This window comes from Sceloporus undulatus, chromosome 2, assembly GCF_019175285.1.
Source record: "Sceloporus undulatus isolate JIND9_A2432 ecotype Alabama chromosome 2, SceUnd_v1.1, whole genome shotgun sequence".
In the NCBI taxonomy this organism is placed as follows: domain Eukaryota; kingdom Metazoa; phylum Chordata; class Lepidosauria; order Squamata; family Phrynosomatidae; genus Sceloporus; species Sceloporus undulatus.
In genome coordinates this window covers 18662776-18678806 of record NC_056523.1, presented here as the reverse complement: position 1 = coordinate 18678806, position 16031 = coordinate 18662776, and the positions used below count along the sequence as shown (strand labels likewise).

The window sequence follows — 16031 nt, the reverse complement described above, 5'->3', positions numbered from 1 at the left end:
TAAAATGGGGTGTGCACCACACCGTCCATGGCAGTGAGCACCCATACGAATCAATGGGACTTGAGATCCCACGGTATTTGCCATACATGGGGGTGGGGGGTCTGGAATGGATCCCCTGCATATGGCAAGTGCCCACTGTATATTTTAATGTAACACTGACCCATCTGTCAAATAGCATGGTCCTATAATAACAGGAAAAAAAATACACTTTTCAGTAGGAAACAGCATCTGACAGTTATAGAAGGATATAGGGGCCAAGATCAAATCTCTACATGGAGAAGTACACATTGACTGTGCTATGCAACCCATGTGTGGAATAATAAAATGATATTAAGTAGTAAGCAGTTAATAGGGAATAAGGCTGTTGTTGTTGTTTGTCTCTGTGTTTGTGTGTATATAAAATTAGATTTGACCAAAGAACAATTTCAAGCATTCTCCCAAGTCTGCTAGTCTTGCCTGAAGAGCACCATCTATTCTTGCCAGAGTGAAAACTGAAGGTGTTTCCTGTCTCTTTAATGGCTGTGTAGAAGAGGGAATTTCATCAAGTGTTGCTAATCACACAACTAAACAAGCCACACTTTCTGAAATTTCCTTTTCTACACGGACCATTAAAGAAATAGTAGGCATCTCCAATTTTCACTCTGGTAAACCTTTCATTTGCAACCTCACCTCTTACTTAACAAGCACACTTGTCTTCTCACCTATTGCCCAGCATGGTTGGCTTCACTCTGCTGGATTGCTTCCTTCTAACTTCTGGATCAACAGACTGGGAAATGGTTACAAGCACAATCCAGGTAAATGGAATCAGAATTTAGTAAAACTCAACTAACGAAATAATATGGTAGCCCACAGGGAGAATAGGAGATGGGGGAGAGAGTATCTTTCAGTTGCCGTACAGGTAGTAAAATTTATAGCAGTTGCAGAGGATCAATCAGGACTTTCCCTGCCAAATCAGAATAGTTTTGTATGATATGATGATGTGGTTGTTCAGCATCCAGCTATAACCACATGGTTGGATGCTTCTCCACCCCTACTTCCCACTCCACTGGCCATCATGTTGGGAGGATGAAAGAGCTTAAAGGTAGGTTTTTCATGGGTCGATGAAGAAGATGGAACATAGTTCTATTGGGGTGGTATTTTATGTCTTGTCTCCTGATGGCCCATGTGTCCTGTATGCGGCAGAATAAGGTGTTGCAGGATACAAAGCATGGCAGCAACTGGATAATTGAAAATCAGTGCCAGGTTCATTCATTCAAAGGTATTTCAACTTTCTACTCTTGGATGTGAAAGCTGGACAATGAAGAAAGTGGACAGAAACAAAAATCAATTCCTTGGAAAAGTGATTCTGCAGAAGTGTTCTACTAATACCACAGTTCACCAAAAAGATTAATGAATGGGTCCGAGGGCAAATCAAGCTTTAACTCACACTAGAAGCCAAAATGACTAAACTGCATTATTGTACTTGGGCCTCATTAGGTGCATCCACACTGCAGAAATAATGCCATTAGACACCACTTTAACTACCATAGCTCCATCCTACAGAATCCTGAATATTTAGTTGTGAAGGTCTTGGCGGTTCCCCCCCCCTTCATATTATTACTGTTGAATGTTGTGTTTTTTGTATTCTGACTACAGTCGCTTCACCTAACTCGCGGATCTGAGATCTGAGACCTCAAATATCTGCGAAGGATAAACCTATGTTATTTCCAATGGTGCGTGCACCCGGCACATGTGCCCAAACCACACTCATGGGGGCACATCATTCAAGCATATGAGGTTTTAATATATGCGAGCCTCCATTTTCATGGGGAGGTCTGGAACGGATCCCTGTGAAAACAGAGGGCCAACTGTACTGTATATTCCTACTCATAAATTTGAGTATATCTGGCCCATTCATTTTGACTTAGGAAGCATTTACACTGCAAAATTATAGCACTTTGATACCATTTTAACTGCCACAACTCTAAATTTGCTGTTTAGTGAGGTACTTAGAATTCTCTGTCAGAGAGTTCGAATGCTACATACAATTAAGGGGAATACACAAAAAAATTATTTGTTTTGAAACTATAAATCCCAAATAGTATTAAACTGCTATAATTGTGCAGTGTGGATGCATCCTTAGAGCACCACCAGCTTACAAGGGGTGGGGAGGGGGTTGACTCTGAATCTCAGTTTTGTTTCTCTACAAACCAATTTCATTTTGGAGAACTACATGAATGGGTCTCAGTGGGGTTATCCAAGTAGAATCTTTCTTGTTCACATGCATTTTGGAATAAGCGTTTTTGGGGAGGGGGGCTGCCAAAAAACCCCATTTAACCCAGGGTAATTGATCCAGGGACAGGAGGGTTTCCACCACATTTTTCTAAAAGATTCAGATTCTCAGCTATGTGAATAACTATTGCAAATAGACCCAGGATAAACCGAGATAAAACTCTGCATGATTTGAATGTTTTTTGAGTATATTCGCATAACTGACTGCATTTTTATTTGAGTACTTGCACATGTGAGCAACAGAACTCGCAGAGAGGCAGTTCCATAGTGTGAATAACAAACCTGGAATGTGTGAGTGAGATTATTTGCACAGTTGAGCTAAAAAAAATATAGTCTGAATGACCCCAGTGTATTGCCTGGGAACTCCCAGCGTTACTAAGGATTTTTTATTCCTATTTCTCAGGTCAGTTTAAATTAACTTTGTACTTTCTGAAAGGAAATGTATCTCTACTTGGCAGTCTCATTGTCTTATACCAGAATTAATAAAGATAGCCACCACCAGTAAACACAGCTATTGTTTCCAGGATGCAGATTCAACAGAGATCAAGGGAAGGAAAAGAGGAATAGTTTTTTTGTGGGTTCTTAGGGCTATGAGGCCATAGAGTTCATCAGACAAGAAAAATTCGAAGTATAATCCAATGGCAATCCGAATGCAATCATGGGGTTTAACGTTATTATGTGACAGACTACCACACGCAATTTCAGGCAATGGGAAGTCAGTCTGAATACAATCATGAGGTTTCACCTTATTGCATGATAGACTAACACACGCAATTTCAGGCAATGGCAAGTTATTTTCGGGCAATGGGAAGTCAGTTCGAATGCAATTCGAATTCACATAAATTCACTGAACTAGCGAATTCATTCGAAATTAAGAGAAATTCCTCCAATGTGATAAACTCCTCAGTTCTAGAAGAGTTTTTCATGTTGAAAAGAGGAATGTTTAATAATAATAATAATAATAATAATAATAATATGCTTTATTTTTATACCGCTTTTCCGAGGTGATCAAAGTGGTTCACAAAATCGTTTAAAACTTACACATCATAAAAACAACCTTACAAAAACCAATAAACATCTAACAACATGCAATAAAGACAAGCAAGATGGTGGTCAGGAGGAGGGCTTGTCTTCTTTGCAGGCAGAGGCCTGTTGTTGCTGGCCTGCTTCTCTCCCCCTCAAGAAGGTAGTCAGGAGGAAGGCTTGTCTTCTTGGCAGGCAAAGGCCTGTTGTTGTTTACACCAAAACAAAATGACCTTAATGTTTAACAAGTGTAATATTGCTAAAGCATCTCAATACTTTGACTATATCTCTGAAATAATAACAAATAAGATTCTGTGGGAATTGTCAAAAATTAATTTCAGAAATATTGCACAAGCCTAGATGTGAGACATGATCAGTGAGGAAGAGAATACAATGGGGGTGAGGAAAGGGAGTGCGGGAGACCTGGAATATTTCAAGAAAGAATTTGGATGCAAGCTTGGAAAAATGAGAGTAAATGCGAAAGAAAAAGAACTGGAAAATCTCACTACCTCAACAGATTGCCCCGCACCTTTTCTGGATGAGCCCTGCATCTATTCAGGGTGTTTTCTGTTATTTGTGATTCTTTCTGCTGTGGCTTTTATCTGTAAATATGTTGTTGTTGTTGTTGTTGCTGCTGCTGCTGTTATTGTTAACTGACCTCGAGTCAATCTTAACCCATGGCGACACCATGGATAAGACATCTGCAAGACTCACTTCTTACATTGCTCTGCTTACTTACTGTAAACTAATACCCATAACTTCCTTAATAGAGTCCATCCATCTAGCATATGACCTTCCTCTCTTTCTTTTTCTTAAAAAAATAAAAATATTAAGTATTACATTTGAGCAATTAACAATCAAACTCAAACAATAAAACAATTTAACATCACACAGACAATACATACAAATATATTACAATACAAATACAGATAGTCCAATTAACATAAATTTTAAAATAGCTTCCTTCAAGGTTGTAATCCCCTGATTTGCCATAATAAACTTGACTTTTTCCTACATAGAATATATACTTTTAGGCCCTCCTCTCTTTCTAGTTCTCTCCACCTTTCCTAGCATTATTGACTTTTCCAGTGAGTCCTGCCTTCTCATGATGTGACTAAAGTACAATAGCCTCAGTTTCGTCATCTTGACTTCCAGGGAGATATCCAGCTTGATCTGTTCTAGGACCCATTTGTTTGTTTGTTTGCTTTGGATGTCCACAGTATCCTCAGCACACTTCTCCAACACCACATTTCAAATGAATTGATTTTCTTTCTGTCTGCTTTCTTAACTGTCTAGCTCTCACATCCATACATGGTAATACGGAATAAAATGGTGGTAAGGATTCTTTATAGTGTGGTATGAGGAGAAATCAGTGAGTTAGCACACTGGGTGATACCAAATCTAGAGACGCCACTGATTGGGGCATGGGCATATTTCTCTTAGGAGGATGCAGACATGGAAAAACAACTTCTCACTCCATGGACATCAAATTGCTAGAAGACAAAAAGGAATTTTGTAAACATGTTTATCTGTAAACATGTTTACAAAATTCATTTTTGTCTTCCAGTAATTTGAAGTCCATGGAGTCCATGAGAAGCTGTTTATCTATGTCTGCATCCTTCTGGGGGAATTCCATGTTCCTGTAACTCCAGAGGTTCCTTGCACAGATACAGATATTATCTTTGTTCCCTGAGCCAGTTTAATTAATATGAATAAATATGAGCATGAGTAATGACTGGATGATGGAATGTTGAGTGCCCAGACAGAAATCTTAATAACTGATAGTAGCCAACTATGTTTTAGTAGTGATCTCCATGCAAGAAAGTCCATGACAGTTTAAGCCTTTTATACAACAACCAGCCATACTCTTATCAATTTAATTACCTCTGGTATACAAAAATAGAGCAGTTAAAGTTTTCTGCATCATCAAAATGCCAAGGCTGAATCAAACAACCAGCCTGAAAATATAAAATCCCTGAATAAATCTAATTCTCAGACATGGTTTTCTGCCAATCAGATCTCTGCTTGAACTTAGTCAGCTCCCTTCCAGGAAATCTCACAAAAACAGCATCCACCCAACACTCCACACCCTTGTACCTGCTGGGCTGGTTTGGAAGAGGCCCTGTGCACTACCCAGAAGCAGGCTGAGCCTTCCTCTACTATGTATTTCATTCTTTCCAGTACTGTATTCCAGAATAAGAACTCTTCTTCAGACCAACCCTTGTTCATATATGACAAGAGGTGCATCTACACTATAGAAATAATGCAGTTTGACACCACTTTAAGTGCTGTAGTTCCATCCTATGAAATCCTGGGATTTGTAGTTTTAAAATGTCTTTAGCTTTCTTTACCAAAGAAGGGATAGTGCCTCACAAAACTACAAGTCCCAGGATTCTGTGGGACACAGCCAAGGCAGTTAAAGCAATGTCGAAATGCATTGTTTCTACAGTGTAGAATTATTTCTACAGCTGCCAAGTAGAGGAAACTTTCTGTCCTTCAGATGTTTTTGGACAACTGCTCCCATTATCCTTGAGGAGGAGCAGTTCATGATGGCTAATGTTGATGTTATTGTTTTTATCCTCCCTTTACCCAGAAAATTGAGACCAAAGGTAGCTGACAAATTTCAGTACGCATAACAGAACTGAAATGTAGAAAACTTTGACATTCAAATGTAATCAAATCACCATTAGCATCAAACCCAATTTATAACATAGAATCAAAAATAATTTAAAAAGCAATTAAAATAATGACCTTTAATCAGCTACTCAACTGTATACTGAACTAAATAACCTCTCTTGGCCTGACATGCCACCACCATGTCATTCATTGGGGTAACTTGTGGTGACACATACACACATACACACACTGCCATTGACCACCTCTCCACCATACCATAAAGAATCCTTAGTAATGTTTTTATTTGTCACTCCAGACCTCTAGCATAGGTAAATCTCTACTAGCATTAAATACAATGTTGATCTATTTCTACTCCAGCTAGGTTCTTCTAATGTTCTTATCATCTGTAGGATTAGCATGACTGATAGCTACAGGATCTGAAGACTAGCTATGAGGGATATGAGGCAAGGCAAAGGAGAATACTATAAGATTCAAGCTTGGAAGAATTACTTTTTGGGACAACTCTCAGAACCTTTGGACAGGGAGTCCTGCAGACTTGGGGTTCTGAGAATTGTCCGTAAAAGTAACTTTCCAAAGTCCTGAGGCATGCACAGTGGCTAATGAGATAATGCTCATTAAAAGAAAAATAATGCAGTGCAAGGCCACAAGACAGGCCGTTATTCTGCACCTTAAAAAAACAACTAAGGGAGAAAATGAAAGCATTCCTCCTTCTTACCTCCCTCTTCATTCCAAATCCAGTCATGTAATCTCTTCTCCGAACACCGTGGTGTGGTGAACTGAAGTCTTGCTTACTTTAGCACACTGGGAGGGTGAAGTAAAATAAATGTGGCATAAATTGCATTGCTTGCATGTGAGAGAATCAGGATGGGAGGGGGAGATAAGCTACAATAAGTCCCAAAGACTTCTCTCATCAACTAACTGGAAGTCATCTTCTGCAAGTGAGATTTGGCCCAAAGACTGTTGTCTGTTACAAATATTACATAAGGGACCAACGTGCCCACAGATTCCAACTGAATGAAACCGACTTTGCCAACTGACAGGTTGGTTTTGCAAGTCTATTTACATAATTGCGTGTTACTTCCCAGTTTAAGAGCTTCAGGGATCTGCCACTTCCTTATCCAAAGACTCTCCTATGTGCAACTAACACTGACAAAGAACTCAGGAAGATGGAGGATGAAGATGGGTACATGAGTATAGACCCCAGAAAAAGAGACCTCTGTGCAGCAACAGCTTCCAAAGAAAGCAAAGGTATTGATTTGAATCTCTCTCCCTCCTTCCTTCTCTCTGATAAGCTTGGCAATTGAAGTCACATGAAAGGAGGATTTTGAAATCACATTGTAGATATGTGTTAGAATATGGTTAGAATTATTAGATCTGACAGAAGCCATTGGACTGCAATTTCTAGCAGCCACAGCCAGTGTGACCAATTGAAGGTTGCTGTCCAACATCTGGAAGGCCACACACTTCCCACCCCTCTTCCAATAAGAGGGTGACTTGTAATAAACCTTGTCCTTAGAACTTGCTTTTAACTCCCTAAATAAAAACACAGGCAGCAGAAAGTGCTTTGCATTGCAAGTACATAGTGTGACATAAGGGGCTGGGAGAAAAGGAGGGAAACAGAGGAGGGGTGAAAGGAAGAAAGAGAAAGATCCTTGAAGTGAACATGGACTTTTTGCATCTAGGCTTGTTGCTTTATTCCAGCACTGCTGCCATAAATCACCATGACAGTGTTGCATATTTTGATTTCAGTAAGGCTTTTGACAAAGTCCCCCATGATATTCTTACAAACAAGAAAGTAAAATGTGGAATAGACAATACAACTGCTAGGTGGATTAGTAATTGGTTGACCATCCAAACTGAAAGGGTGCTCAGCAATAGATCCCCTTCATCCTGGAGAGAAGTGACCAGTGGGGTGCCACAGGGTTCTGTTCTGGGACTAGATATAGGATGCTTAGATATAGATATAGGATGCATAGATATATGCATAGATATAGGATGGGGGACACCTGGAGAAGAGATGGTTAAGGAGTAATATGATAACCTTGTTTAGGTATTTGAAGGGGTGCCATATTGAGGATGGAGCAAGCTTATTTTCTGCTGCTGCAGAGAATAGGACACAGCAATGGATGCAAACTGCAGGAAAATAATTTAGGAGGAACTTTCTGACAGTGAGGGCTGTTCAGCAATGGAACACACTCCCTCAGAGTGTGGTGGAGTCTCCTTCGTTGGAGGTTTTGAAACAGAGGCTGGATGGCCACCTGTCGGAATGCTTTGAGTGAAAGTTACTGCATGGCAGCATTGGACTCAGTGGCCCTTGAGGTCTCTTCCAACTCTATGATTCTATTAATGCAGTGAGTCTTAAATTAGTTATAACTAAGGCATGGTACAGACCGCCCGAAAAGGGCAGCCTGCCAGTGGCCTAATTTCCTCTGGAGGGAAGCCGCAGCCGCCAAACCATGTGGCTTCCCTCCAGAGGAAAAAGAACCCGGGAAAGCCAGGTTCTTTTTCCACCGCCATTGTTGTTATTCTGTTAAAATTCCACTGTTTAACCTTATGTGATAAAGTCCTTAGTTTATGAAAGCTTATGCTACCAACAATAGAATTTAACAATTGTCTGCACTGATGTGTTAAAAAATACAAACCAGCTTCCATCTATGGTTGTCCCTGCACAGAATAAGACATATACCATTCATGGTGAATTTGAGTAATGTGGCTTATTTTGGCCTGTGACCTTAGTACCAGAACTAGTCACAACAAATGTGTACTGAGTTATTAAGTGTGTGGAAATGAAATGTTCAAACATCAACAGTTGGCTTCCAATTCCACAGGTTCTTTCTCAAATCTTCTCTGGTGGAAAATTGCTCTTGGCATCTCAGTGGCAGGAAATGTTGTTGTAGTTGTGGTTCTTCTTATCCTTCTCTCTCTTCCAGGTAAGAGTTTTTCATTCTTGTTGTGTGCCTTGAATTTGTTTCTGGTATGCCCTGAGACAAACCTATCAAAAAAAATTCTGGACAAGATTTGTTTGGCCATTGCCTCCCTCTGAAACTGAGAGAACTTGACTTGCCCAAGGTCACCCACTGAGTTTCCATGGCCAAGTGGGAATTTGAAACTTGATCTCCTAAAGTCCTAGTCCAACACTCAAACTGCTACACCACACTGATTCAGCTTTCTGTTCTATAAAAAGGGTAAAGGTATTCCCCATTGACAAGGTTGTCAAGTTGTGTCCTACCGTAGGGGGCAATACTCATATCCATTACTAAGCCAAAGAGCCAAGTGAAAATGGGCTAGGGCTCATTGGAAGGTCTATGTCAAGGCAATGGAGGCAGCAAAGAAATCATACTTCTCTGTCACCACTGAATCTGCACAGTGTCATCCAGTGGAGCTGTTCCAAGTGGTCAGGGGCCTTCTACACTCTGGCCCCCAAGAATAAAACAAATATCATTCAATAGCTCACTGTGAAGAATTTTAATGTAATTTTAAAGGTATTATTTGTGTGCCACTTTGGGTCTGAAAGGTGGGATATAAATGAAATAAATAAATAGATAAATAAATCAATAAATAAAATCCATAGATGCAGAATCTGTGGGTATGGAGAGCTGACTGTACTTTGGTCATAAAGCAATATTTGAGTGCAATTGAGTTGCTGAAAAGAAATCAGTTTTTCCCCTTGATTCTCATACAAAAACACTGCATGTACCTAGCATTCAGACACCAGTTGCCTGCCTCATATATCGGCATTCATGATCTATGGCACTAGGATGAGATCTTCCTCCTCCTCCTCCTCCCACTTCTACTACCCCATGCTCCACCAGAAACCTCCTCTAAATGGTTTCCTATCCCACTGAAGGACCTTTCAGGGGCACATGAGGCACTGCAGAAAGTGGTGGAATAATTTCTGGACTGGATTAAGACATTAATTTCCCTGCAGCAGAACAACAAATCATACTCACCTAGCTAACTCACCCAAAGCCAACCATGTTGTCATGGTAGATGACTGAGATAATCCTTTAAATAATGGAAATAACTACCAATTCTTTCCCTCTGAGGATGCTCCAGCATTATGGCCTGAAGTGACTGTCTCATTCTGCTTAAAGGCAGTTCCATCAGCAGAAATAACTGCACCGGATCCTGGCTAGTGTTTTGTTCCAGGGAAATGGGATTCCTCCCATTACCTACTTTTTTGGTTTTTTTGTTGTGTGATTTGAAGTGGATTCCAATTTACAACAACCCAAAGAGGAACATATCATGCAGTTTTCTTTGCAAAATTTGTTCAGAGGAAGTTTGCCATTGCTCTCTTTTGTGGCTGATGGAGTGTGACTTGTCCAATATCCCCCCATTGAGTTTCCATGTCCAGAGATTTGAAACCTGGTCTCCCGGGGTCCTAGACCAACACTCAAACCACGATACCATGCTAAGTCTCCATTACCCAGGCAGCATGTATGTCATATTTGCCTTGCTATCCCATATTTACAGTACTATAAAATTTCTAACATATCATATTTCTCCAGCTTTGAAGGCTTGTCTGAAACAATGCAGAATATCTCTGAGCATCCCATGCTTTCCCCAGTATATTCATGCTCTTCAAACAATCATGGAGTTTGCTGCTTCAACATCTTTTAAGGCTCTGAACACAGAACTAAGGCATATTATTTTTGCGTAATAGCATTATTTTTGTGTAAGTTCAGCATTCCAGGTCAAACAATACCTTGTATTAGTCACACTTTTTAAAAACTTTGCTTCAACAGGGCACTTTAATTTTGAAGAAGCTGTTGGATCATCACCCAAAATAAGCTCCTGGACAAAATCAGAGTTTTACAACAGCTTCCTGAGAAACTCCCTCCCCCCCATCCATCACACACTTCTTTTTATGATTTTGTTTACACTGAGCTATATTTGCTATTCAAATACTGGGAAAGTTATTTTTTAAATTAAATCTTTGGTTTCTTTGACCATGCTGGCTGAAAGAGTCTGGGAATTGTAGTTTTAAAAAGTAACTTTTCCAAGTAGTACAGGAAAAATGCCATCTGGGGTTTGCAATTTATTTTCAAAGTGAATATGAAAATGAATATGAACCTGCCAGAATTATTAATCTTCTCTTTGATGCCAATATTAGCCCCAGTGTGATAAACCCCTTTCTGTATTGAACTGCATTCAGGGAAGCTTTTTACTGAAGTGTTTGTTTTGTACGTTTTTAAGGGTTACATATTTTTAACGTAGCACGTTTTTAATGATTTTATATTTTTAACTTGTTATATTAATGTGATGTGTTTAATTGTGTTTTTAAAATTGTACTGGTTTTTGAAAGCATTTTTGTGAGCTGCCTTGAGTCCAATTTAGAAGAAACCTGGGTGCCTAAATAAATTAAAAAGTAAGTAAGTGTTGGACATAAAAAGGCATCAGCGCTTGTATAAACTGTTTAGTGAGGAGAAGTCTCGATAATGATGGCTTTTTTATTCCACCCTTCTGTATCTTTTTTTGGTCTGTCTATGTACAGTGGGCCCTTGGTTTTCACTGAGATTTGGTTTCTGGACCCATCTGTGGATACTAAAATATGTGGATACTCAAGTGCTATTAAATACAATTCCTTACATTTACATCAAAGGGCAAAATCAAGCTTTGCTTTTTTGGAATATATATATATATTGGGGATGTATTTCAAGCTGTGGATAGTTGAATCTGTGGGAAAAGAATCCATGGATACAGAGAGTCGACCACGTTCTAGAAGAGTTTGTTCCTGATGTTTTGCTAGCATCTGGGGCTGGCATCTTCAGAGAATGCATTCTCCGAAGGGGCTGGCAAAATGTCAGGAATAAACTCTTCTAGAAAATGGCCACAGCCCGAAAAACCCACAACATACAATGCAAGTTAGTTTATACACACAGAGGACAGCCAGCTGTTATGAGCTCTTGGAGCCAAAGCTGCTGCCACACTGCAGAATTTATATACTTTGATACCACTTTAACTGTCATGGCTCCATTTTATATAATCCTAAGATTTGTAATTTGCTGTGGTTCTTGAGCTTTCTGACAGAAAAGGTTAAATATTTCACAAAACTACAAATCCCAGAATTCCATAGCATTGAACCATGGTAGTTAAAGTGGTGTCAGACTGCATAAAGTCTGGAATGAACAGTCATCTCTCCACAACCATGGATTCTTTATCCATGGATTCAAGCTTCCATGACTTGAAAATATTCAAAAATTAACTAAATTTTAAAACACAAACCTTGATCTTGCCATTTTATATAAGGGACACACTTTTGCTACACCATTGTATTTCATGGGACTTGAGTATCCATGGATGTTGGTATCAACAGGGGGTTCTGGTACCAGACCCTAGCAGATACCAAGGGCCCAATGTATAGGTAAACTTTTTTTGTCTGTGTCCTTTACTATCCTAAAATTGATTTCTGGAGACAATAAACATAATGTTTTCTTTTTTATAAGAAGAGCATCCAGAGTAATTTCTCCTGTTTTTACCACAAGCTTATATTGCACTGTCCCTGCTGCATTCTGTTCAATACAGATGACCATTATTCCTACACAAAGCATGCCCAGTTTTTGAGTGTACTGGGGGGGGGGCAAATTCTGGCAAAGTAATTCAATTCTGGGTAAATTTTCTTAGCACTGAATTTGATTGTTATGCAGAGATTTTGTTTTTCTTTTGCAAAACAACTCACAGCAAAAAGAACTACAAATTGCAAACTCCACCCATAATGATCTTACTTATTACAAATAAATCTGAATAGTACTGTATAAACACGGTTAAATACATAGTGATCCTGTTCTGAAGTCAAACTATTTTCTAAGCTCCTCAGGCTATTTCTTACTCAAAGCCACCTCACAACCAGATCCAGAGTTGCCTACTAAACTGTATCCCTTGTGGATCTGCTAAGAACAGCAGGACAGGTAATCTCATCTCCTTGACTGGTGTACAATATATTTATTTGTCTGTGGTTATGATTTCAAAGGTGGTGAAGTATGGGGGTTGCCAGATTTCTGGACTTGACCTTGAATCTCAGGGTCTGGAGTTTTTTCACCAGTCCTCAGGGCAATGGGGAGGAATCTCAGAGCAAGTGTGCTGTGTTATAAAGTAAGTGTGTGTGTGTGTAGTCTTCCAGCTACAGATAATGCTTAAGATAGCATGATGGATGACATCACCAGGGCCTGCCTTCTGTGCTATCATAGAATCATAGGCCTGTTACAGACTGCCAAAATAAAGCTGCTTTGGGTCTCTTTGGAGGTATGCTATTTAAATGATGCATGGGTCCTAAGAGTCCGCAGGTCACGCCAAAGCCATACTCCATTCCTAAGCACTGGAGTGCAGCTTCTGGATTCTTAGGATGCATGCATCATTTAAACAGCAGACCTCCAAAGAGACCCGAAGCTGCTTTATTTTGGCAGTCTGTAACAGGCCATAGAGTTGGAAGAGACCACAAGAACCTTCCAATCCAACCCCCTGCCATGTAGGAACTGGCAAGAAATATTCTGAGATAAACAAAATGTATATGGAGCACCAAAATTAAATTGGAAAGAACAGGAACAAAACCTGGGACTTTTGGGTCTTTTTAATCAGTTTGGATGCCCTCTAACACAACTTAATTGATTACTGGGACACTAAAGCAAAATTCCTTATTGGAAAACTGGATCCCTATTAGATTCACACAGCATTCACAGACCAACAAAATGCTAGCATACATGAGAGGCTGCTGGGCCAAACTGCGCAAGCCAGTGGGCTCCTTGAGGTCAATAAATTACACTTTTCCCACCACTGCATTAGATTATTGCTGTTCTGTTTTTCAGGCTGATTTTAACTTGGATCTGACTCCAACGATGTGTTAAGAAATGATTCCACTGCTGAGCACTGATGATTTGCATGTCTATTACCAGAGCTTGGAAAAGTTATTTTTCAAGACTATAGCACCCAGAATTCACTGGTCATAGTGGCCAAGGGATTCTAGGAGCTGTCATCCAAAAAGTGACTTGCTTGGCTCTAGTTGAGTTCCTATATTGGGAGAAAGTAGTAGTAGTAGTAGTAGTAGTAATTGTTATTATTATCGCTATAGACTTTCAAATAATTTCCAACTTATGGCGGCCCTAAGGCAAACTTATCACAAGTGTGACTTATTCAAGGTCACCCAACAGGTTTCTATGACCGAGTGGGGAATCAAACTTGATCTCCAGAGTCCTAGTCCTACATCCAAGCCACTACACTACGTTGGCTCTCAAGTAATAATGATACTGGGCTTCAGTTCCCATCAGCTCTAGCTGTAAAGGCTGAATATAAGGAATGATAACAGTTGAATGTAAACATTATCTGGAGGCCACAACTTGCCCACCTATGTTTTCTAAGCTCTGATAGTTCCAGGTTGACAGCTAGTTGCAATTATGATGGTGATCATTTGCATTATGTCTTAGGTCCCTGATGAATATGGATAGTGACTCCTTCTTCCTCTCTTTTTTCTATACAGCAAACCTGACTCTGGATCCAGGCACAGCTTTTCCCCAGCTCTACATATCTGAAGACCAGAAGACAGTGACATGGAAAGGCATGAAGCAAAGTGTGGCTCCTTGTACTATGAGATATGATGTGATGGCTAGTGTGTTAAGCCATGAAGGCTTTACCTCTGGGAAAATTTGCTGGGAAGTGGAGGTGGTGGAAGGAGGGACATGGTGGGGCGTGGGAGTGGTCAGGGAGTCAGCAAACAGAAATGGGCCAATTTTCCTTGCACCTGGAGGAGGGTACTGGGGGGTGCAACGTATCGATGGGCAATACCAAGCAATCACTGAACCGAGGACTAATTTGTCTCTGTGCCACCCTCCAAAGAGGATCAGAGTTTCTCTGGACTATTCAGTGGGACAAGTAGCATTTTTTGATGGGGATACACATGCTGAACTCTTCACTTTTCCAAAAACACATTTCTCTGGGGAGAAAATCCTTCCTTGGTTCTTGATCCATGGGTGGAATGGGAAGCTTATGATCCATCCATGAGAGGAAGACTCATGCCACTGGTTTTAGCAGCCTCCTTTTCAAGGATGTCAAGAGCAGTTTAGTCTCTCTAGTCATGGGGAGATCTGGACATAAGCTCAACTTTCCTGTATGAATATTCTTTAGGTCCCAGCTTCAGCCACATAATAATAATAATAATAATAATAATAATAATAATAATAATAATGTTTATTTATAGCCCGCTTTTCCTTGGCAGATCAAAGCGGGTTACACAGGAGTACACAGATGTACACTTTACAAACAGTAATCACATAAAAGTCCAAATCAATATATAAACTATTAAAAACAAGGTTAAAATTCCAAAATTAAAACCACACAATAAAGTCGCACAACTGCCTTATGGAGCAGGGCCACACCAAAAATGTTTGAAGTGTAATGTGTGGAGTTTTAAAACAAACACATGAGTGAATTTCATTTTACCATGTGTTTACATGGGAGCATCAAAACACTGCAATGAATATCCAGACTTTGTGGAACTCACCCACCTTTTCATAAGACATAACCATACTAGAGTGATATATGCTGTTCCCAAAGGTGCCATGAGGATGAGGAACATCCAATGCATGCCCTCAATGGAGAAATTCCTCTTAACCTAAAATATCAACCAAATGAACTGCAGAAATGTTTACATTTCAGAAAAGCCAATTGTTGGTTTGGGGTTTGGTTCCAGGACCCTCATGGATACCAAAATCCATAGACATTCTAGTCCCATTACATTCGTTCCCTCCACATTTGCGGCTTTGACTTTTGTGGATTTGATTATTCACTGATTTTATTAATATGTTTTCTCTAGGAATGTCTAGATCCTCCAGCACAACTCCATAGTCAACTTTAACCAAAAATCACATTGAAGGACTTAGAGATTCCTAGAGAGAACACTCCACTAGGTATTTGTAGCTCCTCCAATGCTATTCTATGGTCAATGTTTGGCAGATGTTGACCACAGAGTTGCACTGGAGGACCTAGAGATTTCTAGAGAGGTGTTCTCTCAGGTTAAAAATATAGTGTTTTTGTTATTTGCAGTTTTCCACATTTACGGGGGCCCTGTGCCCCTAACTCCAGCAAAAGTGGAAGTATGAGTGTATATACAA

The 16031-nt window shown here is 39.9% G+C and overlaps 1 protein-coding gene across 1 annotated transcript; it reads left to right on the top strand.

Moving 5' to 3' along the window:
- Positions 1-7064: 7064 nt before the first annotated feature.
- Positions 7065-15050, top strand: LOC121921138 (butyrophilin subfamily 1 member A1-like). Its single transcript, XM_042448739.1, has 4 exons — positions 7065-7179; positions 8760-8861; positions 12741-12839; positions 14402-15050. Exons 1-4 carry the CDS (start codon positions 7098-7100, stop codon positions 14920-14922), a joined length of 804 nt encoding a protein of 267 aa, XP_042304673.1. The 5' UTR covers positions 7065-7097; the 3' UTR covers positions 14923-15050.
- Positions 15051-16031: the final 981 nt, after the last annotated feature.